This window comes from Aptenodytes patagonicus, chromosome 29 (genome assembly GCF_965638725.1).
Source record: "Aptenodytes patagonicus chromosome 29, bAptPat1.pri.cur, whole genome shotgun sequence".
NCBI lineage: Eukaryota > Metazoa > Chordata > Aves > Sphenisciformes > Spheniscidae > Aptenodytes > Aptenodytes patagonicus.
Window position 1 is genome coordinate 2,154,334 of NC_134977.1, and position 23,984 is coordinate 2,178,317.

Here is a 23,984-nt window from a genome sequence, read left to right on the forward strand (position 1 = left end):
GCTGCTCCTCTCCCAGCCCCGGCCCGCTGGAGGCCGCAGCCCCCCTGGGTGGGGGGGGCGGTTTGCACGGCGGGGGCTCCCCCAATGCTGCTTTTTGTGTTTCTGGGGTGTTGTTTTTTTTTTCCGGCAGCCCAGGAGCAGGAGTTCAGTTGCAGGTTAGCCCAGAAGGAATTAATTAATTCTAACACCATCCTCTAAACCCCCACCCGGTAACTTTGCAGATGACGATAAATATATACCGAAAACAAACGAACAAACAAAAAAAAAAAAAAAAAAAAAGGAACTTAAAAATAAATAACCATCGTGGCTGCGGACGCAGCCTGTCCTGGGTATCTTTAGTGACAGACGCTCCCCCGCGGGCGACGGCAGCCCGGCCACGCAGCCCTCCATCCTTCTCCCGGCACGTGCCACCGGCACCTCGGTCCCTGTAGTGTGTGGTGGGTTTTTTTTTTTTTTTTTTTAATCTATCTCCCGGTGGGACCGATGCCGTGCCGCCTTCGCCCCGGCGGGGGATCTCCTCCTCGGAGAAAGATAGAAAAAGAAAAGGCGAAGGTGTCAGGTAGTGTCCAGCGAGGGCAGGGACGGCTGGGAGCCGGGACGTCCCCGTCTGGGTCGTTTTTCTCTGCTCTCCTTCCCTTCCCTCCATCGCCCTGGGGACACAGCAGGGTCCCTCCGCGCAGGGGAGGCGAGTCGGGCGCCTGGGGAAGAGGCTGGGGGCAGGAAACTGTTTGGGGGAAAAAAAAAAAATTTTAAAATAACCCTTTGTCCTGAAGCCCGAGGTTTGGTTTCTTAATCATTGTGTGGAGTGGGAAGAGAAATAAAGCTACGCCGGAGCCTCCCCTTGATGCCGAGCGGCCCCGAGGACCTGCAAGAGAGAGGAGAGGAGAGCGGCGATGGGGTCCCCGGGGCCCTCCAGGACGCTCCCAGGGCTGTCCCCGGCCCCTGTCCCCGCTCACCTGCGGTCACAGCAGCTCCTGCCCCGCGTCCTGGCTGGCCTCGAGGAGCAGCTCCTCCAGCTCCTGCTCGTTCTTGGAGCAGCTCAGCTCTGCAAGCAAACGGCCGCCGTTTCCTTCGCCTGCCTGCCTTCCCGGTTTTTTCCCCCGCCTTCCCGGTTCCCCCCCCCCCCCCCCCACCCCCGCTTCCCAAAATGTGCGCGGGGGAAGGCGGCGCGTTAGCCTGACCGCTACGGAAAAGGCTCAACCAGCCTCCCGCAGGGCTCATTAACTTCAGCTCGTTCGGGAACCCAATTAAGGAGCACTTCAAAGAACGAAGCTCTTGAGCGCGGGGGAGATTCACTTCAGGTTAAAACGCCCCCAGGAAAAGCCCCCCAGCGACAAATTACTGCGCCCGCGGGCATCCCATGGGGAAAGCAGCAGGGGATTTTCAAGCCCCGGGAAGACGCCGGCGCAGGGAACGGCTCCGCACTCAGCCCGGGTTCCGCCACGCTGCCCTGCAGCGATTTTGGGAGAGAGCGGCCGGGAGGGGGGCTCGGGACCCCTCGGGGGGGCTCGGTTCTGGAGCTCTTACCGTGCTCGGCGGCGCAGCTGCCCATTTTCCCATCGCCGTCCGAGGACGCCTCCGGCAGCGCTCGCGCAAAATCCGTCTTCAGCCCGTTGGGGAGGGGAGTGTCGTGGGCCGCGCTCTCGCAGGCCGCGGGGTCACCCCGCTCGGGGTCGGAGCCGGCGCTCGGCACTGCCGGCGCCGTTGCTGAGCCGGCAGCGGGTTCGGGAACCGTTCCGTTCGTCCGGGGCGCCGGGAGTTCAGGTTTTGTGGCCGGAGCCGGGCTCTGGGGCTCAGCGGGTTTCGCGGCAGCATCGGCGTCCTCCCATGGGCGCGCGGCACTGGCAGCTCGCTCCGGCAGGCTCTCCACTCGCGTCACCACGAAGATTTTATGGCCTCGCCCAGGACTGGAAACCGAAATCCTTCTCTCGTTTCCCTGGGAGGGTGCAGAGGCCGGAGAGGCGGCAGGACTCCCCGTATCGGCGTCACGCTGCAATTCCTCGGCGATGTGCAGGGGGGGCGGCCGGTCCCTCAGCTTCTCCAGGGACAGCAGCGGCTGGGGCGCGGTAGCGCTGTCGGCGGAGTCGGGGCGTTTCGGCGTTTCGCTCAAGTCCTTCGTCTCTAACCCAGTGTCCGCCTCCTCGTCCGTATCCGAATCGGAGTCGTCCTCCGCCGGCTCCGCGTCCCCGTTCTCCGAGGCCGTCGGGGTCTCCCCGGCTTCTTCCCCCTCTTCCGGAGTGGAGGCGGCGCTGCCATCTCGGCCGTCTTCTGCCGGACCCTCCTCCAGAGGCTCCGTCACGGTGATCTCCGGCATCGAGGCCGACTGCTGCAGCTTCTGTTCCTTCTCCTCCTTCTCTTTGGCCAGGATGAAGTTGCGCTTGCAGCCGTTCTGGATCTCGGCCAGGAGAGCCTTCTGGGTTTCGATGAAACTTTTTACCTGCGAGGGCAGAGAAACCCTCGGTCATTTGGAAGGTTCAGGAATCAGCGGCCTGGGAACAATCGGCTCCACGTTTATTTTCCACCTAGGCACACCGTAACAGGGTGTTTTCTTCCTCCACCCCTGTAAGACGTGACTGATGGTTCCCCAAGAAACAATTAAATCGCCCGAGAATCGAGTTCCCCAAGGGCTTCTTCTCAAAGCGATGGCTGCCAGGATCGTGGGATTCCCATCCCGGGGGATGCTCAACGGAGCAGGACCCCGAGCGATGGGTGCTGGCTGGGTCCTGCTCGGAGCAGGGGGCTGGACCGGAGACCTCCAGAAATTCCCCCGACCCGAGCCGCGGTGTTGGGGTGCGTTCAGCATCCCAGCGCAGGGCTGCCGGCCGGGAAGCAGCTGTTTATTTTACCGGCCAACCTTCGCATAAAACCGTGGGGCCGCAGGCTGGGCAGGAATTAATTTCAGCTGAAAAAGGGGGAAAGCGGCGGAGCCGAGCGGAAGCCTGGAGGCATCACCTTCGAGGACGGCGTTTTCCTGCCGGGGGGCTCAACGAGACCCCCCGAAAGGGCAAGAGAGGAGCGGGCGAGCGAGCGGGTCCGTTACCTACCGACTCCTTCTTGGGCTCCCTGTCCAAGTCGAGGCGCAGCAGCGAGTGGTTGACCTTCAGGGCCAGCGACAACGCCATGAGGCCACCCGTCTTGATCTCGTTCTCCCGCAGGTCCAGGCGAAGCAGCCGCGGGCTCTCCGCGATGAACTCCGCCACCGCCACAGCACCTGCGAGGGACAGGAGAGCCGCCGGTGACGGCAGGGTACAAGCCATGACACCGCCGGTCCCCGGACGGCGCTCCTTGGGGTGGCGTCTAGCGGAGCTCGGTATTTTGGGAGGGCTGGGGGGTGTCAGCGGGAGCTGGGCGCCAGCTCCCAGGCACCCTGCGTGCTCAGTGAAAAGGTTTCCACAGGGAACAGAAGACGCCAGAGGCACCAAACCCACGGGACGAGGTGGCCTCGGACAGGCCAACTGCGGTGTTTTGGTTAAAGCCAGGCCGTGTTCCCCCCCCCCGAGACCCCACGCAGCCGCAGGGCCGAGCTGAGCCGGACCAAGCCACCTTCTCAAGGACCAACGCGGACCCTGCGTGCTGCTCTAGAGCAAGGGAAGCTCCGCGGGGGATACAGAGCCTTTGGCGGCCGAGCCGCCAGCCGAACCGGGGCCGCGGTCGGCACGGCCGGTGGGCGCCGGCCTCCACCCACCTTCGCAGGTCAGTTTGGTGGACGCCAAGCCCAGGCGAAGGACGGAGCGGTTCCCGATCAGCCCATTCTTCAGGTTGCGGACGCCTTCGTTCCCGATGGGGTTGTGGCCCAGGTTGAGGGTCTCCAGGCTCTGCGTGTGAGGCTGCGGGTACCCAGGGGATAAACAGCTCGAGGCGGACGGGACGGCGGGTCCGTCTCAAGCCCGAGCGAGTTTAATTCACGGCTCTTCCTCTAACCACACCGCCGAGGCCGGGGACACCCGAGCAGCGGCGGAGGGGGGACAAGGGACAGGTTTTCCTCTGACGCAGCACCAGGGGCACGTCATGCCGACCCGCTCGGCCGGTACGCTCCCACCGCTGCCCGGATCCAGCCCCGGCGGTCGCGAGAGAGACACCTCTCCGGGTGCAAAGCCGAGCGCCCGGGGGTAAAGCCATCGTCCCCAGGAAGGTGCCGAGATCTACTCACCAGCGTCATCCCCAGATAGGCCATGCCGGTGTGAGTCAGCTGGTTGTTCCACAAAACCAGAGTGACCAGCCCTTTCCGCTGCTCCTTCAGCCCTTCGCAGACGTACGCCAAGCCTGGAAAACAGCCGGGGGTCAGCCCTCCCCCGCCAGCGCGGATCCTGCCGGCTCTAACAGCGCTTCCCTTGCTTCCTCCGATCCGTCCCTCCGCTCAGGTGCTGCCCGATCCTGGGTAGGACGGACGGGCAGGGACAACAGCGCCCAGGCAGCGATGGAGAAAGCCACGGCATCGTTACGCCAAGCTCCGGTGCTGGCAGCATCTCCGAACACCGTCCCCCCTCCAAACCCCTTCCCCAGCTGCTTGAGTTGACCTCGGCTGCGGGCAAAGCGCGTCGCTCCCGTGTGTGCAAACGGGCGATTAAACCTCTTGGCGTGTAAAATTAATTAGCGCTAGGCTGAAGCCTTTGGAGCAGGGTACGAGAGCCCCGGGGAGGGAGCCGGAGGCGCGGGGACATGGGGCGGTTGGGGTTGGCCGTGCGCTCAGGGTGACGCCGTGCCCGCAGCGCGGGGGGACGCAGGGCGGCACCCGGTCGCAGGCAGAGGCTGGAGGCAGGGCGGGCACCCCTTCCTTTGGGTCACCGTCCCCCTTCTTCGCCAGACACGGGGCTACGGAGCAGTTTGCAGAGGCGGATCCTCCACCGCTCTATACACCTTCCCGGCCCAATCCTGCCCGGGCTGAGGGCAGGCGCCGTTTTAAACTGCTGCAAACATGCTTATTTGATAAGCGCCCAGCACCCCAACGCCAGCGATGCTGCAGAAACCCACAGCAACGCCCACCAAGTGACTTCCGACACGTAGAGCCCCAGCGCCGCTCGTTATTAAGCACCCAAAGACGTGAGGGACGTGGCAGCTGACCTGGAAGGCGGCAAATTAATATTTGCACCTTAGGGTGGGACCCATCCGGGAGCATGGGTGGCCACAACAGCGCCGGTGACATCCGACTCGGTCACGCTCGGCTACCTTTATACCCAACCCGAAGGCAGCCGGGACGGCTCGTGCAGAGCAAGCGTGGCTCCTCCACCAAACCGCGGCACTCGGCCGAGTAATTGGCGTCGCTGACCAGAACCAGCCGGGACTGAAGTCCGGGCTGGGATTGTTTCGCAATTCCTGGATTGATATTAGATTTGGCCACTCGTTTGGCGCTGGGGAGCGGGGAGGAGAAAAACCAGATGGGAGCGAGAGACGGAGGGAGCCGAAAGACACGACTCCGAGGCGTGAGGCATCCCCACCTCTCCCTACCTCGGGGAGCTGCCGTGCACCTTGCAGCCCGGCCCAGGAAGCGATCAAAGTTTCTCTAATGATCTTAGCTTTAAAAAACCGAGAGGTTTACCCTGCCAAAATCCTTTTGACAGGTTGAAGCTGCTCTGCGCAACCCTCCTGCTTCGGCTCAGCTCGGGGGCCCCCCCCTGAGCTCTGCGCCCCGCAGGCGAGTTCCTCCCCGCCTTAAAACCGGGTCAAAACTCCAGGGAATTGGGGCTCTGCCCAAAGGAGCGGCGAGGGGCCTCACCTGAGTCCAGGATGTGGTTGTTCCTCAGGTCGAGTATCTGTATGTAGCAGTTGAACTTCAGCAGGTTGCCGAGCTGAGCCGAGTCCTGCAGCCCGTTCAGCTTGTTATCGGCCAGGTACAGCTCCCGCAGGTTCATGTTCATCTTCAGAGCCGTGGCTGAAGAGGCGGAAAACCAGCACCTCAACCCGCATCCGGCGCCGGGACGGCTCGGAGAAGAGGCGCTGCCGGCCGGCGTGCCCACGTGGTCACGGCCTCCGCACAACGCGCGGGCCCGGGAGCGTCCTGGCCGCGCCGTTACAAGCGCTCGCGCCCGTCCGAGCCCGAAGCGGTGCCACAGAGCGCGCAGCCCCCGGCACGCGCTCGCGGCTGCGTCGGCACCCACCGCGGTCACAGTCGGGACGCCGGCTGAAATCCCTGGCCGGATTTCTGAGGCGTTTGGACAGCAGCGGGATCCCGCGCAAGCCCCTTTTCGCCCTCCCACCCGCAGAGGGAAGCGGCGGCAGCTCGTGCCAGCACGAAGGGGCTGCCCGCGGCCGGAGCTGGTATCAATTCACGCAGGGCACGCGCCCTCGCCAGCGCATCGCCTTTTTCCAGCTAGGCCAACCTCATAAACGGTTAAACCCCAGAAACGCTCCCCTGCCAGAACCCTTAGCTCATCGCTGCTACCACAACACTGCCATTATCTCCAGCCTGGCTGTGATTTATTGATAATTCATTAGCTTAACGACAGGGGCCGCCCAGCACTGTCCTACACCCACTGCCCGCAGGCTGGGCTGGCACAGAAACACCCGACCTCCCACCTGGACCAGACACGGGCGCTGCCGTGCGTCAGCACGGGCACGCCGGCAGCGACCGCCCCGAGACCTCGCTGTGCAACGCCGGGACGGCGAGCCCGGCGTCGACGCTGCTCTGCCCCGTGCACCCGGCATCCCGCCGTGTTCTGGGACACGGGCGGGCACCGCGGGATGCCCGAGCTCGGTGCCCGCTCTCCGGTGACTCACCCAGCAGCATGAGCGGGCGTCCCGAGAGGCTGGCGTTCTCCAGGTGCAGGACGACCAGGCTGCTGCTGATGCGCAGGGCGCGTGCCACGAAGGGCGCGGAGTGGTCCAGCAAGGGCGTGTTTCGGGCATCCAGGTACTGCAGGCAATTCGTCTGGGGGCGAAGACATGAGAGGGATCAGCATTCAGCCCCGCGCAGCCTCGGCCGCTGGTTTTTTGGCTGTTTTTCTAAGTTGAGTTTAAGGCCAAGCTATTTTACAGGCCAAGTCCCATCCCGGCCACCAATGCTGCCTCCGGGCTGCTCAGATAAGAGCTCCTGGGAAGACTTACGCCCATCCGAAACATCATTTTGGTCACCCCACGGGCTTCAGATAAGAGGCAAAGAGCCAGAAGGAACTGCTCAGATAAGCCCGTGGGCCGGGACGGCCCGCACCAAGCTCCACGCTCGAACCACGCAATTCCAGATAAACGCCTTATCTCCCGGAGAATCGCCTCCACACCGAGTCTGCCGTCACCCTCAAGCCACGGCACCGGGGAGGACGCGCTTCAGGTGACCGTAGCGGCATCACGTTCTCCAAAGAAAAGCTTCCCTCGTCCTTACACATCCGAGGACGTGCCGCCCTGAGCTCTCCGGATCCGGGGTCTGGGAAGGCGTCAAGCCATGCGTCCCTCGTCTGGGGTTTGCCTCCCAGACCCTGCCCCGCCTTCGCACACGCCGTCTATTCCTGCTCGAGATCCGCAGCACGCCAACGGCCTCTGTTTGGCTGATTTACCGTTTTCCGTGCTAACATAAGCCCTTTCACACCTCCAGATTCTCCCTCGCCTACCCAGAAATTAAGAGCCCCAAGCTGCAGCCGTCCCAGGGGCGTCTCGAGCCCCTTCACCGCACCCGCGTACACGCAGCCGGTTTCAAAGCATCACTACGGGGTCGGCCCGCACCGCGTGGTTGGCTTCTCCAAAACACAGGGTGGGGCATTGCCTGCACCGCGCGAGCTCCCGTTTCCGATATCAACCCCACCGCGAAGACGCCCGCGTGGCAGGGAACGCTACCGGGACGCAGGCTTTCCAACCGGAGTTGTGCAACGCACCTGCGGCGCTGGGTGAAACGTCGGCAGCGCCGAAATTAAAATTAGGAGGTCGATAGGTAATTGCGGATAGAGGGTGGTTTTGCGCCGCGCCCCGAGCGGGAAGCATGAGGCACTGCCTCCTCTGCGCTCGGCTTTCAGAGCGAACTCAAGCGCTGAACAATGAGGTTAATTAGCCCCGCAAAGCCAAACACCGGCGCTAGTCATCCTGCCGTGAAGATAATGAATACCCAGCTTGAGAAGCTGACCCTGCAAGCACGCCGCTAATAAAAGTCTGCTCTTTTTTTTTTTGCTGGGATCTGCGTTTCCATTTTCTCTGCTCCGGGTGCTCGCTGAGGCATTAAGCGACCTCGTGGCAGGTGGGAACGGTGATTTTTTTTTTCCCTGCCTCCGAGCCTGGGCTAACCAGGTCTTTCTGAACCTCCGAGCACAAAACCACCCCTACGGTCTCGGGAAGCACCCAGGAGTCTTTCGAGAGACTCACCCGAGACCACCCGTGTCGCCACAGGGAGGCGGGTGCCGAAAATATTCACGAGCGAGCACAAACCTTCCTCATCATGTGGGCAGCGGCCTGCCAGCCTCGGGTGCCGATGTGTTTGTTAAAGGAGATGTTGAGGTGCGTCGCCGACTCGTAATACTCGATCATGTCAAATAACGCCGAGGCGCCCTGCGAATCAAAGGCAGACGGAAAAGCTGCGTTAAGCGGGCGGGCAGAGGCTGAGCGGCGTCGGAGAGGGGAAAGAAGAAAAAAAAAAAAAGAGGTTTTGGCGTGCTAGGACACAAGCGGCTTGGGCACAAGCCGACTCCTCCAGACGCCTCTCGCACGACCTCGCATCACCGCTCCGGTATTTAGTCATTAGGCTCTTGCAGACAAGGTCCACAATCCCCCCCCCCCCCCCAGCCCCAAGGCAGCCCAGGCAACAAAACCCCTTCCTTCAACCTCAAGTGCAAACAAATCGGCATCTCAGGTGACGAGTCCGCCCGTCCCTGTGCCCGCTGACACCGTGGCGCTTTCCATCCCGCCCCCATTCCGTGCCGGCCCCGGCCGTGGCATAGCCGCGTGCCCCCGGCCTCTTCGAGGGACTCTCTGCAGATTTGCTGCCCGTGGATACTCCAGGAGAACAACAAAAAAAAGAAAAAGGCATCTCGCCATATTCCCGGTGTCCCTGCCATCGGGCACGTGCTCGGGGACCGTCACTGGGGCAGACGGGGACCCGGCAAGGCCTGGGATGAGACGACAGCTCCAGCGCAACCGTTCCTGCCGCAGGCTGTGCCGGCAGAGCCGCCTGCGGGTGAAGATTTCCACGAGCGAGCCCGAGACGGCACCTTGCGGAGGGATTCAACCCCAACCCTGCCCCTCTTGGCACCGGGAGAGAAAGCACCAGGGACACGCAGGAGCTTGAACGAGACTTCCGAGGACAGGGGAACATGGGTTTGTTTTTTTTTTCCCCCCCCTGGATATTCAACCTGAGCCGAGGCCGGGCTATCAGCTCGGCGCCCGTCCGCTGCCTTGCGCGGTTATCCAGCTCCGCAGGCAGCAGCGACACTTCCCCAGCCAAAAACCCACCCGATAATCCAATCGGGCTACAAAAAACAAACCAAAACAAACCAAAAAAAGGTCTAAAACCCAAAACTTACAGCAGGGTTAGGAGTGAAAGGGATTAGCAGAGGAGGACTCATGCCTGTGAAACGTCTAAAGCTCCTACGGCAGAAGTGGAACAATTTGCTTAATTACATAATGAGCCTCTTTGGAGAAAATTAGCTGAAATGTACGCTGGAGCGGGCAGAGAAGAGCCACAAAAGCGCTGCGAGGCTTCCAGAAAAAGAAAAAAAAAAAATATGCGGAGCAACCTGGAGGACTGGAAAACACCAGCACGAAGGCAAACGAGAAAGAACAGGTCTTCGGGGAAGAACAGGACTGTCTGCTGGAAACGGGGTGCTCATCGGCAGGAAACGAGGAGGAGAAGAATCTGGGTACCAGGGTGACCAAGTCCCCGGCGTGATGCAGCCCGGGGGGAAAAAAGGTTGCTGATGCCGAATGAATCGGAGGGACGGGGACAGGAGCGGGAGGTCTCAGGGCTGCGGGGGGCTGGCGTTAACCCTCCACGGCTGTTTTCCCCCCCCGGCAGCAGACACGGAGACACGTCGGACCCCTCGTGCCCCGCAGACGGCCTCGCTTTAAAGCGACTGGAAGAGAAAACCATAAAGCGCCGAGGTCTGCAATCTCTCTGCCCGCACCGTCCAGCTCTGAAGCCACGGGATAGGGTTGAATTATTAACGTGTAATTGTTCCTCCCGCAAGATAACGAGTCGAACGAAGCACAGGATCCTTTTACAGCCAAAGACGTCACGAGCTCAGCCAGCCCGTCCCTGCTCTGCGGCTGCACGTCCCTCGCCGGCCTGCGGCGCCGTCGGGGGGACTCATTCACCCCCAAACAGCCCCGTCCCGTGGCCGTGGCCCCCCCCCCCCCCGGGGAGCCCAGCGGGATCATGCCCCCAGCGCCTGAGTCAGGCGGGATCCCGGCCGGCCGCGTCAGCACGGCCCCAGGATGGGACGGGCTCAGCGAGAAGCCGCCGCGGCTCAGCGCCAGCACCGTCACGGGGTCGGAGCAGGAGCCACCGTCCAAGTCACATTTTTCCCCACTTCGTATCGGACGCGGGCAGGGGCCCCGAGAAGCTCGTGGCTGCTGAGCCTTCCCAAAGCGCTGCTCGAGCGGGAAAAACGGGGGAAATAAAAGGCATCAAGAGCTTCCAAAGAAAAGACAAAAAGACAGGTCTGAAGCCAGGTTCAGGATAGGGATGGACGACGTGGGAAAAACAAGACCCTTGAAGACGCAAGGACTGAAAGGAGATGCTCTGGGGCAAGGGGAACTCGGGACCGGAGCTGGCTAAAATAATTTTTAACCACTTCCTTAATTTTTAACCTCCTCCGCTTACCCACTGGGACCTGAACTCAGGGCCCCAGGCATTGCGAGGGAGGAGGAAGGCAAGTCGGGACGGGGTGGGACGTGCAGAAGGGAGCCTGAACTTCACCCTCAGCCCTGAAAAGCCGTCCGAGAGCTGTCCACAATTCCCTCAGCTTTCAGAACAGCTTTTAAAATACGTATTTAAAATGCCTCAGAGCGTTGTGGCCACCCGGGCTTCAGAGCGAGCGGTCAACCTCTTCCCTTCAACGCTGCGCCAGCAGACCTAAATCAGAGCGTGGGTATGAGGGGAATGGGTACAGCAACACGGTACAGCCCCCCAAAAAATAAGTCAGTGCCCAGGAGGAGCTAAGGACTGACCACAAAACCCGTCGGGTTTGTGTTAGCTGCGAAACAGGAACGAGAAGCCAGGAGAGGTCACGGCCACTTACGTCTTCATCCAAGCTCGTTTGCTCCAAATCAACAATTTTGAACTGGACCCGCTTGAAAATTTCTTCCAGCGCCTCGCAGGCTTTGTAATCCAGCTTCTCCCCTGGGGAAAAGAGCAGAATAAGGTGAATTTGGGTGCTGCAGCACAAAACACGTACAGCTCGAGAGCCCCAAGCCGCAGGACAGAGGGCACATGGAAAGGTGACTTTCCCCCCCGTTCGGAGGCAGCCCACCTTTCAAATAACCCGCCTGAAGGGAAATTCAAACCCAATATTGGGCGTTCAGGTTAATTTATTCACGCGTGCCTAGCCCAGCAGCGGAAAGCATCACCTCGGATGAGTATTTCTCATTAACAGGCGGGGACCGGCCACCGCAGGGAGCCCTGAAAGCCACGCCGGGGCTCACCAGCGGCGCCACAAGCCGGGAGAGGGGTCCGCAGGGAGACTTCGGAAAGGATGTCTCTCGCTCGATTACACGCGGCGAGCTCGGAGGATTTTTGGCAATCCACCTGAAGACCGGCGCGGTTGCTCACCCAACACAGCAGCAATGCTTTCGCCGCCTAAAACTCACTGAAAACCGGGATTTGCCTCTCCCCGCTGGGCAGACCAGCCGTCTTCCCAAGGAGCCAGCCCCTCGCCAGCTTCAGTTCATCCGGAATTACGTTACGAGCATCTCCACTGACAAACTAACAGGCGGCTGATTACTCCTTTTGCTATATAAAAGCACCACGGGGTTGCAATTAAACCCCTGCACGCGCGTTGTAAATACATACGCTGTTTTGCTGCCTCTGCCAAATTAAGTTATTCACGTTTCGATTTAGGGAAGCGCTGGCACAAGCTGCCTCGAGAACATTTCCCAAGACTTTGGACTTTTTATTTACTTATTTATTTGCTTATTTCCTAGGAGCACCCTCGCCGGCCCTGCGCAGCAGCAAGTCTCCCGAGGCCCGAGGTGCTGGCCAGCCCGCAGACCAGCCACGACAGCTCATCCCCACCGGCTTACGGGGCTGCGACTCGCCCCGCGCTGCTGCACAAGCTACTTCTGGTTGAAAAACGGGGGGTTTTCCCCTCAATAAGCATTTGTGCTGGCTGCTTTTAGAGGCCGCATCGATTGCCTGCGGGTGGTTCTGCCAGGCGAACCGAATTTGGGGAGGAGAGGACCTGCAAATGCGGAGGTGGAAGCTCTACCTGTCCTCCTAACACCAGCAGATCCCGTCCCGCGTATGAAGAACGAGGCGATGGCAGCCAGGTCCGGTGCACCACCACCTCCGTGCCGCAACCCCACCGATCCCCTCCGAAACATCGAAAGCCAAAAATGCAGCAGCGAACGGTCACCCGCTGGGGTCTCCGGCAGCCCCACCGACCCCTCCCCGGCTGGTATAGCCTCGTCAGCAAAGGCGACAGCGACGGGGAACCAGCCTGTGCTTCCCAAATAGATCGCCCTTTCCACGCCGGAGCCAAGCCACGGGCCGATCTCACCCTGCGGAGCTGGGAATTCACTCAACAAGACCAGGGTGAGCTGCGGTCCCTCGTCAGCTCCCTCCGACGTCTCGAAGCGGGAGGAGGCCACGTCCGACACCAGGCCGAGTGAAAAAGGTGGAATGCAGCTTAAAATAAACCCAGAGCTTTCTTTCTGTTGTAATAACCATCGTGAGGGGGATCCAGCGCCGGGGAGAAGCGGCTGCACGCCGGGTGGGAAACAGTCGTGCAAAGCAAGTGCTGAGGAGGGGAACTGCGAACCCTTCGCTAAAGGCTGAGCCTGGGCTGTGCCAGCATTATATCGCGTGTAACGGCATAAAGCAACCAGCAGCCGGGCTTCTGCATCGCCTGGGGTCTTCTGAGAAGCCCCCACTTCTAGGGGAAGGGGGACGCGGGCTCCGGCTGCCCAGCCAGCCGACGACTGCGGGATTTGTAAGAAGTCAAGAAAAAAATCCTGTCTGGCAAAGTTGAGTCCAAATGATGGTGATGGGGCCTGTAAAAGATTTATTTTGGGGGGTTGTTTGGGCAAGCTCGTGTTGTTACTCCTCCAGCAGCACGTCTGTCCTCCTCCAGGCGAATCAGCTCAGGCCACGGACACCCCGGCTCCCCGCACAGCGAGGTATTTTCTCCGGTTCGTTAACGGCAGCTCCCGAGCGGTTCCCCAGCCTTCGGGTTTCCCCCCCCCAAACACTGAATAAGCGACAACAGGCACCAAAGTGCTACGGATTAAACCCCAAGGCTGCAGCCCCCGGAGCCAAGCTGGAGTTTGCTCCAGCAAAATCCACTCGCGCACCCGCCGAGTGTCGTGGAAAACCGGGAGAGCCCGGGCAGGACCTCAGCAGGAGGCAGACGCTGCCAGGACGACCCAGGGCTGAGAGGAGCAACACCAACACCGTCGCGCCACGAAGGAAGGACGCTCCGGCCAACGCTGACCGCTCCATCTTCCCCCCGGCTGCGCTGGGGGAGCGTCCCTGCTACGCGGCTGCTCTCGCTGCCCGTCTCCCAGGCTGTTTTTGGGAGGCATCCCCCAGCGCAGAGGGGAAGCAGCAGCTCTTTAGGAAGGGAAGACCAGCGGAAGGCAGGAGGAGAGAGGCAGCGACCTGCTGCGAGAAGAACCCCCTGTAAAACATTTCCCTAGCAGAGACCTTGCAGGAAAGCGAAGGCGACCTTCTTCCCCTCCTTTCTGGAGCTACGGGAGATGCTCCACAAAAGCCGTCGTTCACAAAGACGTTTGCCGTAAGAGAATTAACTGGAACACCTTTCCGGTTTTCCCACCGCGCGAGGAGTTTCGAGACATCAGTCGGAAAAGTGTTCCGGCAAACCTGCTCCGGCTCAGCCCTCACTCGTGCCCCGAACGAGCCGCTTCAGGAGGCGGGGGGGTATGAGGACGGTGCTCGGAGGTGGTGAGGGACAATCCGCCGCTGGAGGGGCCGCTGAAGCTATTCTGCTGCTGTTTCGGTGCTCCTCGACCAGGACGTTAATATTCCTCACAGAGAAACACCTCTGGTACTTACTTTTCTGCTCTTGCTGGGATTAAGGCGCTCTCCCGCTCTAGCCTGCAAGAGCCCCCAACCGGGACTGGGACCACGACTCCAGCAAGAGCCGTACCAATGGAATGAAACGCCGGGATTGCCCAGAAGAGAAATAAAATCCCCTGGTGATGGAAAAAGGAGCTCACCTTTCAGATCTAAGCAGTCTATCCTGGGAGCCAGATCTTTAAATTCCTGCAAAAGAAAAAGCAGCATTTCATACTCAGGAGGAGGAGGAAGGCGGGGGGGGGGGGGGGAGGGAATTAACGCGCTAGAATAACGAGGCAACGTGACAAATTGGGCTAATCCTCCCCCAAACGAAGAGAGGACGTGGGAACTCCCAGCCCGCGGTTCACTCGAAATCAAAGCTGCCACCTACGGCAGCTTTGCAGGCTGGATCCCTGCGAGTCGCGGGGAGAGCTGGTGACCCTCCCCGGGACAAGGTCTTGGAGCTCTACGAGTAAAGGTGGCTGATGAAGAAGAGGGTCCGTCTCCGCCCACGGAGGCACCGGAGCTGCCTGGGGAAGGTAACGGCGGGTGAAAAAGCCAAAAATCTTCCCTCCCAGGCCAAGCAGCTCCAGCGTGCTGCTCTCAGGCCTGAGGATTTAAATGGGACTTTTAATTCACCCCGTGTGAGCAGGGAAAACCACAGCCCTCGTCGCGGTCTCCCCGCGGGCTTCCCTCCTCCAACCGCACGCGCAGATTTCCATTTAAAATAACATCCGAGGCAGAAACCGCTTCGCAAACAAGCCCGTACAAGTCTCGTCCCCTGGCTCGAAGGCGTGCCGGGAGGGGGGCAGCGGGGACGTCAGAGCCCACCCCCAGCACCCGCCGCTGCCAGCCGGGCTGGAGCTCCCCCCCCCCAGCAGCCCCAGGAGACGGATGCAGCTTCAGCAGGGGAAAAAACGAGGTCTGGTAGCACGTTAAACTACGCATAATATTTTGCTAGCAAGCTCCTTCCCTTTTGCTCCCTGCAGCAAGTTTCATCTGTCCCAAAACCCGCTCGTCATATTAAAACAGGAGTCTCCGTTCCCATCTGACACGTCAGCGACTGTAAAAGTCTACGGCGAGTCGTGTAATAAAGGGGTGCATTTGATCACTTGGCGCTGGGACGGCACCCGCACCAGCTGTACCTGTATCTGCTTCAGTAGTTTGGGTATCTGCTTGCAGTTCAGCTTCTGGCAGGCTTGCTTGTAGGCGGTCATGATTTCATCGACAGTCACGTTCTGGGCTGAAAAGGTACAGGGTAAGAATTGAGGCTAGGGTTGTATTTGCAGGAATCGACACGTCCGCGTTCCCCCATCGGATGCCGCTATCCGCCGGGATTTTACGCCCGGCAGAGGAGCCTGCAAGATTACAAGGACGAAGGATGTTCAAATGCGACGGAACGAAGCGAAGCCTGAGCAGGGCTTGCTCGAACGCATCTACGGGAGCAAGCCCTGTCTTGCTCGGGCAGAAAAGGGGCCAGAGAAGCACCTCCCGCCTCCTCCAGCTGCGCTTCGGCACGAGAGCTGCTCTTCTGGGAGCAGAAAAGCTTTTAGAAAGAGCCGTGGGACGACAAACCCCGACCCCCCCCCCTTCAGCAGGCTGCTGCGGTGGTTAAAAAAAACAGCGCGGTCACATGCGTTCCTCTCGCTTTTAGTTTCACTCAATTTTGGCTTTTCACTCGATCGTTTTGCGATCGCCGTGTGGGCACGGAGTCGGACAGGGTGCATCCACCCCCGCGTATAACCCCGGATTTTCCCCTAATCGGCTTCCGGAGACAGCCGGAGCAGCGCGCGGAGGACTCGGGGGTCAGCCCCAGGCAGTGAGACATCGGCTAAAAGCTCCCAGAGTTGTCATCCTCCCGTAAATACATCCTCGAAATTCGGCTCCTTGTTTGGAAGCCGCGGGAGGGGCGCTTTGCTGCCGTCACCGCCTCAGCGCCGCCGAGCTCGGCTCCAAGCAGCCGAGCGGCGTTTACTCACCGCTTCTGCCTTCCCTGAATCACGGGTAATGCTGCCGCTCCGGATGCCGGGGAAGCCGACGGGGGCGGCGGGAGCTGCCACGGGATCATTAGCCATGTGAGGCGATGCCCACCTCCGCTTTTGGCATGATTTCGGTCCGGCGATCGGCCCGAACGAACGCTAAAGCCACCCCTGGTCAGAAGACGATCTGGAGAAACCAGATTCCCCAGGAACCTCATCTGGCAGAGCCACGAAGCAACCCCCCCCCCCCCCCCCCAGCTCCCATCCCCGAGGATTACGACATCCAGAGAGCTCAATAAAAACCTAAACACTCTACCAGCTGAAAAAAAAAATAGTAATAATAAAAAAAAAAGACTATTTTAATCTTCCCCCCGTTCGCAACAAACCCGTCGGGCATCTCTGCAGCAGGACGTCGTCAGAGCGACACGTGGCAGAGGCGACGCCGTGCCCCGGCTCGGCTGCACCGCCCCAAAACGCCTTTTCAGCGGTTTTTAAGCCCTATGACCCTTCCCAGGCCACCGCGGCGAGGTTTGCGGGGACAACTAACACCGTGCCGAGCAAGGCAGCAAAGGTTCAAATACACCCTAAGCGAGCGCTTAACTAGGCGAGACCTAAGACTGGCTTTCACGCCCCAAAAGCCCCACGCGACAGAAAGCGTTTGCTCGTCCGACGCGACGCGGGGACGTGCCGGGTTGCCGATTCCCTGGGAGCCGAAGAAGGCGCCGCGGAGGAAAATCCACCGAGGCCGAGCGAGCCCCGCGTCTAAAAAAAAAAAAACAGAGAAATATTAAGGTTAGCGAGGGGATTAGCAGCGCACTGCGACGTTTCTGATCCCGTCTGCCACGTGAATGCTTTCCTCAAAAAAAAAAATCAAGCGCGATTTTGGGAAAGCGAGGAGAGTAGAGTAGAGTCGCCGCTGTACAAATGCGGACGAGCATCCCGGGAGTGCAAGGGCACGGGGCAATCCAAGCGCCTGCGAACCCGGCTCCAAAATGTCCTGGCTGAAGGATTTCTCCCCAAATCCGAACTCAAGCACGCTTTGCTAATCTAATTTTTACGAGCTCCCGGCAGTAAAATGCTTCGGTCTGCCCTCTCCTGGGTGGAAGTCCTAAATTTTAACAACCCTCATTTGCTGGAGGACGGGGATTTGCTTCCGCTTCCCTCTGCGCGCATCCTGGCACACCTCCGTGCTCGCCGCGCCTCGCTGGAAGTCCAGCGGGAAGAAGCAAGAGGTCTCGTGGTCCTCTCGAGCTGCTTCCAAAGCTTCCAACGTCCTTCTTCACACAGAGACGTGCACCGAGAAGCTCGCTGTCCCGCACCAGCCGAGTCTCGTGCCGGCGGTCCACGAGGATCGGAGTGACTCCCTGTTCCCGAAGAACGTCCCGGGATGATTTCATCCACGCGGTTAAACGCTCACGAGCGGATCCAGATCACCGGCGGGAACCTCTCACCTGCGACTCCCAGGTCTCCTCCGGGCTTCACCGCCAGCGCCGGTCTGTTCCCACCCGGAGCTCCTGCACCTGCCGGCTGCTGGAAAACCCCCCCGAGTTTACCCCCCGGAGTCGCAACCGCTCACGTAACCGTACGGGCGAGGCCACGAATGCCGGCGAGCCCGGCGCCCGCTCCGTACGTCCCCATAACCGACAATCCCTGCGCCATTCCTGGCACGAGATCGCCCAGCCGGTCCGTAACCCTTCCGCGGCGGCTCCGGATCATCTCGGTGGGGCTGCTGGAAGGAGCAGTTGGGATTTGATCTTGGTTTTGCCCTTGCAAAGCCTTTAAGGAGGTTAAACGCCAACACCGAGCAGCGGCTCTTCCCCCTGCAAGGCTCGGGCTTCGCGCCGAGGCCACCTCGCTCTTCTGAAACTCGGATCCACGAAAAACGTTCTTACTTTTGCCCCAACGATGCATCCTCAGGATCAGCACCCGGACCCTCCGAGGGAATTTCCTCGCCAGATTATCAGGGGTTTTAATTGAAAAGGCTCTTCACGCGGGTTTTTAGAGCGTCCCGTCCCTGCTCGTTTCTCTTCTCCCCCTTCGCAAAGGGCCGCTCTCCTGCCCGTTTGCGGTAACGAAGCCTGCAAGCCAATATTTATATTTCCTGTTTGAGCTCGGTCTTGAGGCTCACCGGCAAATATTTGCCGTGTCTGTAACATCCGCCTTCAAAAAACCCTTGAAATTTCAGGGAAAAGCCTTTTTTTTTTTTTTTTTTTTTTGGCAGAGCGGGGCGGCAGACGAGGGCTGAAGCCGATCCCGCGGCACGGCACATGTTTTTCAGCTGCTCTGGAGCTGGCAGAAGGGCTTTACCGCTGCTGACGCCGTCCATAAAACAAAGCAGAGCTGTTCCGCAAACAGGTTTGATAAAATACATATTTACACACGGTTGGGCGGGCGACTTGAGGTAGCAAAGCGCGGCTGACTCCTGGCCCGGGTGGAATTACCCGCGGCTTCAAATATCTGGTTTTAGGAAGAGCAGGCTGGAGACCGCGCAGGTTTCCATTCGGAGCATCCCCGACGGCGTCCTGGATCCCCCCCTTCCTTAAAGTCTGCCCCCCCAAAAAATAATCACGTTAAAGGACAAAACGAGACGGAAACCAGAGCTCATCTCACGGCGCTTCAGGTCCCCCCAGGAGAGGAGCACAAGCCTTCGCCGCGTTTCCCTAACGAAGAACTAAGATTTATTCCCCAAATGACGACCGGCTTTGACCCCGCTCGGGTCCCGACCCCCTCTGCCATTTTAAAACCCTGCGCTAATATCCCCAAACAGAGTTAACTACCTTAGTAATTAATCTCTTTATTATTGCTCGGCGGATTAAGGTCCGAAGAGCGGTAACGAGGGTATTTTCCCACCTCCCGCGTAACTCGATGTGTTTCATCCGATAGCTTTCTACTAATTTTTGCCCACAGCTCCTGGCAGAGCGGCTGCCGGCTTCACCGGGACCTGCTCCAGCAATGGCGCGGGCACTGGAAAACACAAACCGCGGCCGCTCAGCCGACGAGGCACTGGCAGAAAGCTTGGAAAATTCAGGAAAAAAAAAAAAAAACAAAAAAACCCCAGAAAGGGTCACGGATAAAGTTTAAAATGCAAACGACGCTCCTTCCTGCGAAAGACAACGGCCTCGTGCCGCTCTCCTTTTCCCGGTCACCAAAAGCACCGTTTCCGTGTGTTTTGCCCTTAACTACGAGCTCTTCGGGGGCTCTTTTTGCTCCGGCTCTCTGCGAGGAGCTCCCCCCCCCCCCCCCCCGGGGGTGCCGCAACTCAGGCGGCAACAAATCTGGATCCCCCGGAAAGGATCCCCAAATCCCCCGGGATTTACCTTTCCCGAAAGGCACTTAATCCCCCGGGGGACCGGGATGACACAGAGGCCTCGCTGCCTGCGAGGAAACGTGGCACCGAGCAGGGACCGACCATTAAATCCTATTAAAGCCCGGCGTTTCCGGGCTCCTAACTGCTCGGCAGGTTTTGCTTCGCCCGCTCCTCCGTCCACGTCCACCCCCGGGACGACGCGACGGCCAAAGCAAACAGGTCGTTATTTATTAACAGGCGGCATTAGCTGCCGGCTGCAGTCGGCTCGTTTTCCTCGGCCTCCGTGCCACGGAAGAGAAAAGCTGATTTTTCCACAGTTAAACTTCGCTTAGTTTCGCTCCCTGCGCTCGTTTCGAGCCCGGGTCCCTGGAGGCAGGGCGTAAGGAAAAGGAGGCGAAAGCCGACGTAGGCAGCAGGGACGTCCCTGTCCTGGCGCTGCTCGGGGAGTAGGTTCCAAAATCCAATCAGGCAAGGAAAAGGCAGCGACTTTAATGCGATCTAATCGAATGATTTACCTCCATCCCTGAGGTCACCAAACGAGATCGTTAACTCTCTGCCTCCGCTCGGGAGCAATCCTGCTGCCGCTTCTCCGGGCGAGGCTTCACCTCCCGTCTTCCCACGCAAGGGGAACGGCGGCTGGAAGAAAATTATTTTCTTTTCTAGGGAAGCATTAAAAAAAAAACAAACACCCCCCAGCAGAGGAGTTTGCTGGCAGTCAAGCGGCTCCTTCGCTCTCGGTCCGCTGGCACCCGACGCAGGGAGAGAAGGCAGTGCCAGAGTCACCCCGACACCCAGATTTTTGCTCTTCCTCCAGCGAAGGGCACCGGATCCCCCGGCACCCACCAGCCGGGGGGGGGGGGGGGTAACGGAGCTTCGCCACCTGACGGCGGCGGGCAGAGGCACGAGCCAGCCCTCCCCGGGGTCTCTCCTGCGTTGGCAGACACCCCGACGCCGGCAGCGACCCAGGCTTCCTCGCTGCCACGACGCTCGGCATCGACGCCGGTCCAAACCGAACACACCAAGACCTCAAACGCTTGGGAAGGGCAGGACGTCCCCCACGTGCCGCCTCCGGTTTTTTGTTTTTCTTTTTCCCCCGTGTTTCCACACGCGCTCCTTCGCGACGCTGCTGCCGTCTCCCGGCTGTATCCCGGGGAATCAGGTGCAGACGTCTTTCCCCTCCCGTGCTTTCCGTCAGAGATGGCAGATGACACGTCTCGACGGCAGGGGAAGCCTCTGGCTCCTCTCCCCAAGCGCGGAGGTCCTGAGCTTTCTAACAAAGCGGGTGGCGAAGCCGTAGGAGGGGGGGGGGGAAAGGAAATAAAGGGGCGCTTTTTCCCCCCCTCATCTTGCACTCTGGCTCATTTCCCAATGGATAACGCGGCACCCACAAACCACGTGCCTGCGGGGCGCCGGCGCGGCAGGGAAGCCCGGCAAACCGAGAGAGACGGACGGCAGCAGCGTCTGGCCCTAAACCCTTCCCCTCTCCGGGTATATCCGGCACCCATCCCATCCTAGCCAACCCCCTGGACCTTAAATCGGGTTAAAATCAAGATTTAACCGGGCTTAAATCAAGACAGGGTTTTGTCAGAAAACAAGCTGGGGAAAAAAAACGGGACGAGCTTTCGGGTCTCCTCGGGGTTAAACCCGGCAGCAGCATCTCCGTTACGGGGCCCGCAGAGACCCACCGGCCACGTGGCCGCCGAAGGGAAGGAGCGGAGAGGAAGGTCAGAGCAGAAAGCGTTGTAATTTAACCCGACATTGATCCGGGCGAGGCGGCAGAGAGGCCGGTACCGCAGCCTGGCACTGAAGAATTAAAGGCAGAAATAATTAACGCTGATCGGCGAGGTTTCACGGGAAAGGAGGGCTGACGAAGGGAACCCGACACGGGTCTGTAGAGAGGCCACTGGTCTCTGAGCTCAGGTGGCTCTGTCGGATCAGGACGCTTTAAAGGTGCAACAGTCCTGGGGGGAGGGAAAGAAGGTAAAAAAAAAAAGAGAAATATTAAAGGAAAAAAAAAAAAAAGGCAACGGTGCTCGATTCGGTAAGAAACGTGATGCTGTAAAGCCACCGCCCGCCTCTTGGCGGTCAAGCGGGGTGTTTCTGCGAGGGGCGAGGGAACCGCTGACAGTCAGATATCGCCGGTTTTCAAAATAATCGAGCGTCTTGTGGGGTGAGAAACGGGGGGCAGGCGGACCCACTGCCCGTTAAATGACGCCAACGATGCTCTCAACACGTCTCCTCCTTCGCGTCGTGTAGCGCGAAGCTTCGCAGTAAACCACGCGTCTTCTTTTACCTTCCTCTTCCAAGCCCTCGAGTGCTGCGGGGTGGCGAGCGCGCCGGAGAGGAGGACCCAAACCGATGTGCCAGCGGCGGCATTGCCGAGCCCCGCGCCGCGTGCTGCCCGGCAAAACCGGCCCTGCCGGTACCGGCTGGGAAGGAGACCTCAGATTCAAATAGCCAGAAGGAAGTTAAACGAGCAGAGGCGCGTCCGCCGGAGCAATTTCGGCCGACAAATGATGAAGGAGAGATAAATAAAGCCCCAAATAAAAACAGTTATTATCCACACGTGAGAGGAAGAATAAAAGTGGCGTCACGGGCAACACGCTCCTGAAGTCAAGGGAAAAGGCAGGTCCGGATGCCGGCTCTGCCCTGAACGCCGCCGCCTTCCACAGAGCCGCGACGATCAGCAGCGTACGGGATTCCTCTCTAATTACAGAGGGGAAATTTGCTTTCGGGCCCCTCACGCCGGGCGCCTTCGGGGGCTGACGTTCGAGGTTAAACGGCTTTAAAGAAAAGGTCCCCAACACCCGAAGGGCGCGACGCCTTCGGGGAAAGCCTCTAGCTCTGAGCCAGAGTGCCCGGAGCCTCGGGAAAGGTGAGTTCGGCTGAGGAATCCGCCCCTCCCGGGCTCCCTCTGGGATAAGGCCGTGCGGGAAGAGAGCGGCTCGTTTGAGAGCGCTGAATGACGCCCGTTTGCTGGAGCAGCAGAGAAGGGCCTGGGGGACGAGCCCCGGGTTTGCTTTGCCAGGTGAACGTCCCGTCTTCATCCGGAGCGGGATCCGAGCGGCGGAAATTTCCTATTAACACAGCTGGCTGGATATATAAACAACAAAAACGCACGAGCGAGTCGTTTTTTCTCCGCTGCTAGAGGTATTCCAGGGAGACGTCCGGCTACCGGTCACCGCCTTGGGACGAGCCGGCTAACGCCGAGCAATAAAACCAGAGTTAGTCGGTGCTACGTAACGAGATCCAGCGCCTTTTCTGCCACGGCCGATGTCCGTGCAGCGAAACTGCAACGGGTCTCGTCACCCAAGGAGGTGCGCGACTGGAAAAAAAAACTCGGGAGAAACCCAATTTCTGGCTTGCGGCACAGTAAAAATAAAAAGGCCCGTAAAAGGCCCGTTTGGTTCCCAAACAGGAGGCGCGGCTGCCGGTTACCGACGATTTTTGGCGGCGGGTGCTGCAGCGGTTCGGTTTGGGATAGAGAAATGCAGCTCGCGGTGCGAACCCTGGCCAGCAGCGGCCTCCAGGGAGCTTTTGGGGTGGCCGCGCTCGTACCGCAGCGCAACGCCCTTTACCGTATCTCCAGCCGCTTCCCGTCTTTCGGTACGGTAGAAAGAACGTCCTGAAATTTGCAGCCAGCCACGTCATGCAAATATCGGGAGCCCCGGAGGCATCCCGGTCCAAAGCCCCTCACCCAGCCCGGCAGAGGGGCCTCGAGCAGAGCCCCCGACGGGTTTGGCACCCACCGGCAGCGGATCCACGGACGCCGGGAGAACGGGCGCTGGCGCTCTGCTGGAGCTCGCGCTCTGGACGTGCCCCTCGTTCGGGGACGTTTCCCAGGAACACGACGCTCCTCTGCTCGCCGCGCCGAGCTCCCTGCGCTGCCGGAGGGGCTGGGGTGGACGTCAGCACCCAGAAACGTCACCAAAACCTCCGGGACCTCGGAGGGACGGAGCTCCGGGTCGTCTCCTTTCTCCTCCCTTGGGCAGGTGAAGCTTCAGTAGCGCTTTGGGGAAGAGACGCTGGTTTCTCCGCGCTGCTGCCGCCAGACCGTCGCCCTCCTCGATGGCGGTGGGTGGCACAGACCCCCGCCGGAGAGCCGGACGCCAGGCAGGGCTCTCCCACCGCGCCGGCGGAGCCCAACCGCCACCGCCGTTCTCACCGCCAACGGCTCAGAGCGGCAAAGCCGGGAGCTTCCCTCCGGGCCGAAGCCTTCGACGGCCGGGGGCGGCCGCTCCCCGCCGTCGGCACCGGTTCAGCTCCGTGGCTTTGCCGGGCCGGTGGTTTCGGGGGGCTCCCAAAGGCCGCGCCGGGGCACCCGGCCCTGGGCGGCTTCGCCTGGGGGGTCTCTCCCCCGGGCCCGAGGGGCCGCAGCGGGGCCTCTGCTCCGGCCTCTTCGGCACCGGCCCGGCCCCAACGCCGGAGCCCCCCCGTCGAGGAGCCAAACCCGGTATCCAGCCTCCTCCCCCCCACCCCCGCCGTTACCGTGTCTCCAGGGGTCCTTGGGCTCCACCGCCCCGGAGACGATGTCCTCGTCGGAGGGGAACGTCAC

General features: G+C 60.4%; 1 protein-coding gene across 1 annotated transcript; it reads right to left on the reverse strand.

Moving 5' to 3' along the window:
- Positions 1 to 295: 295 nt before the first annotated feature.
- PPP1R37 (protein phosphatase 1 regulatory subunit 37) lies at positions 296 to 23,984 on the reverse strand (the record flags this gene model as incomplete). Its single annotated transcript, XM_076360663.1, is given in 13 exon segments — positions 296 to 865; positions 957 to 1,045; positions 1,528 to 2,437; positions 3,045 to 3,211; positions 3,686 to 3,827; positions 4,151 to 4,263; positions 5,714 to 5,869; positions 6,715 to 6,865; positions 8,344 to 8,463; positions 11,151 to 11,251; positions 14,305 to 14,350; positions 15,289 to 15,386; positions 23,918 to 23,984. Coding segments are annotated over 11 exon segments (2,061 nt in total). The 3' UTR covers positions 296 to 865; positions 957 to 962.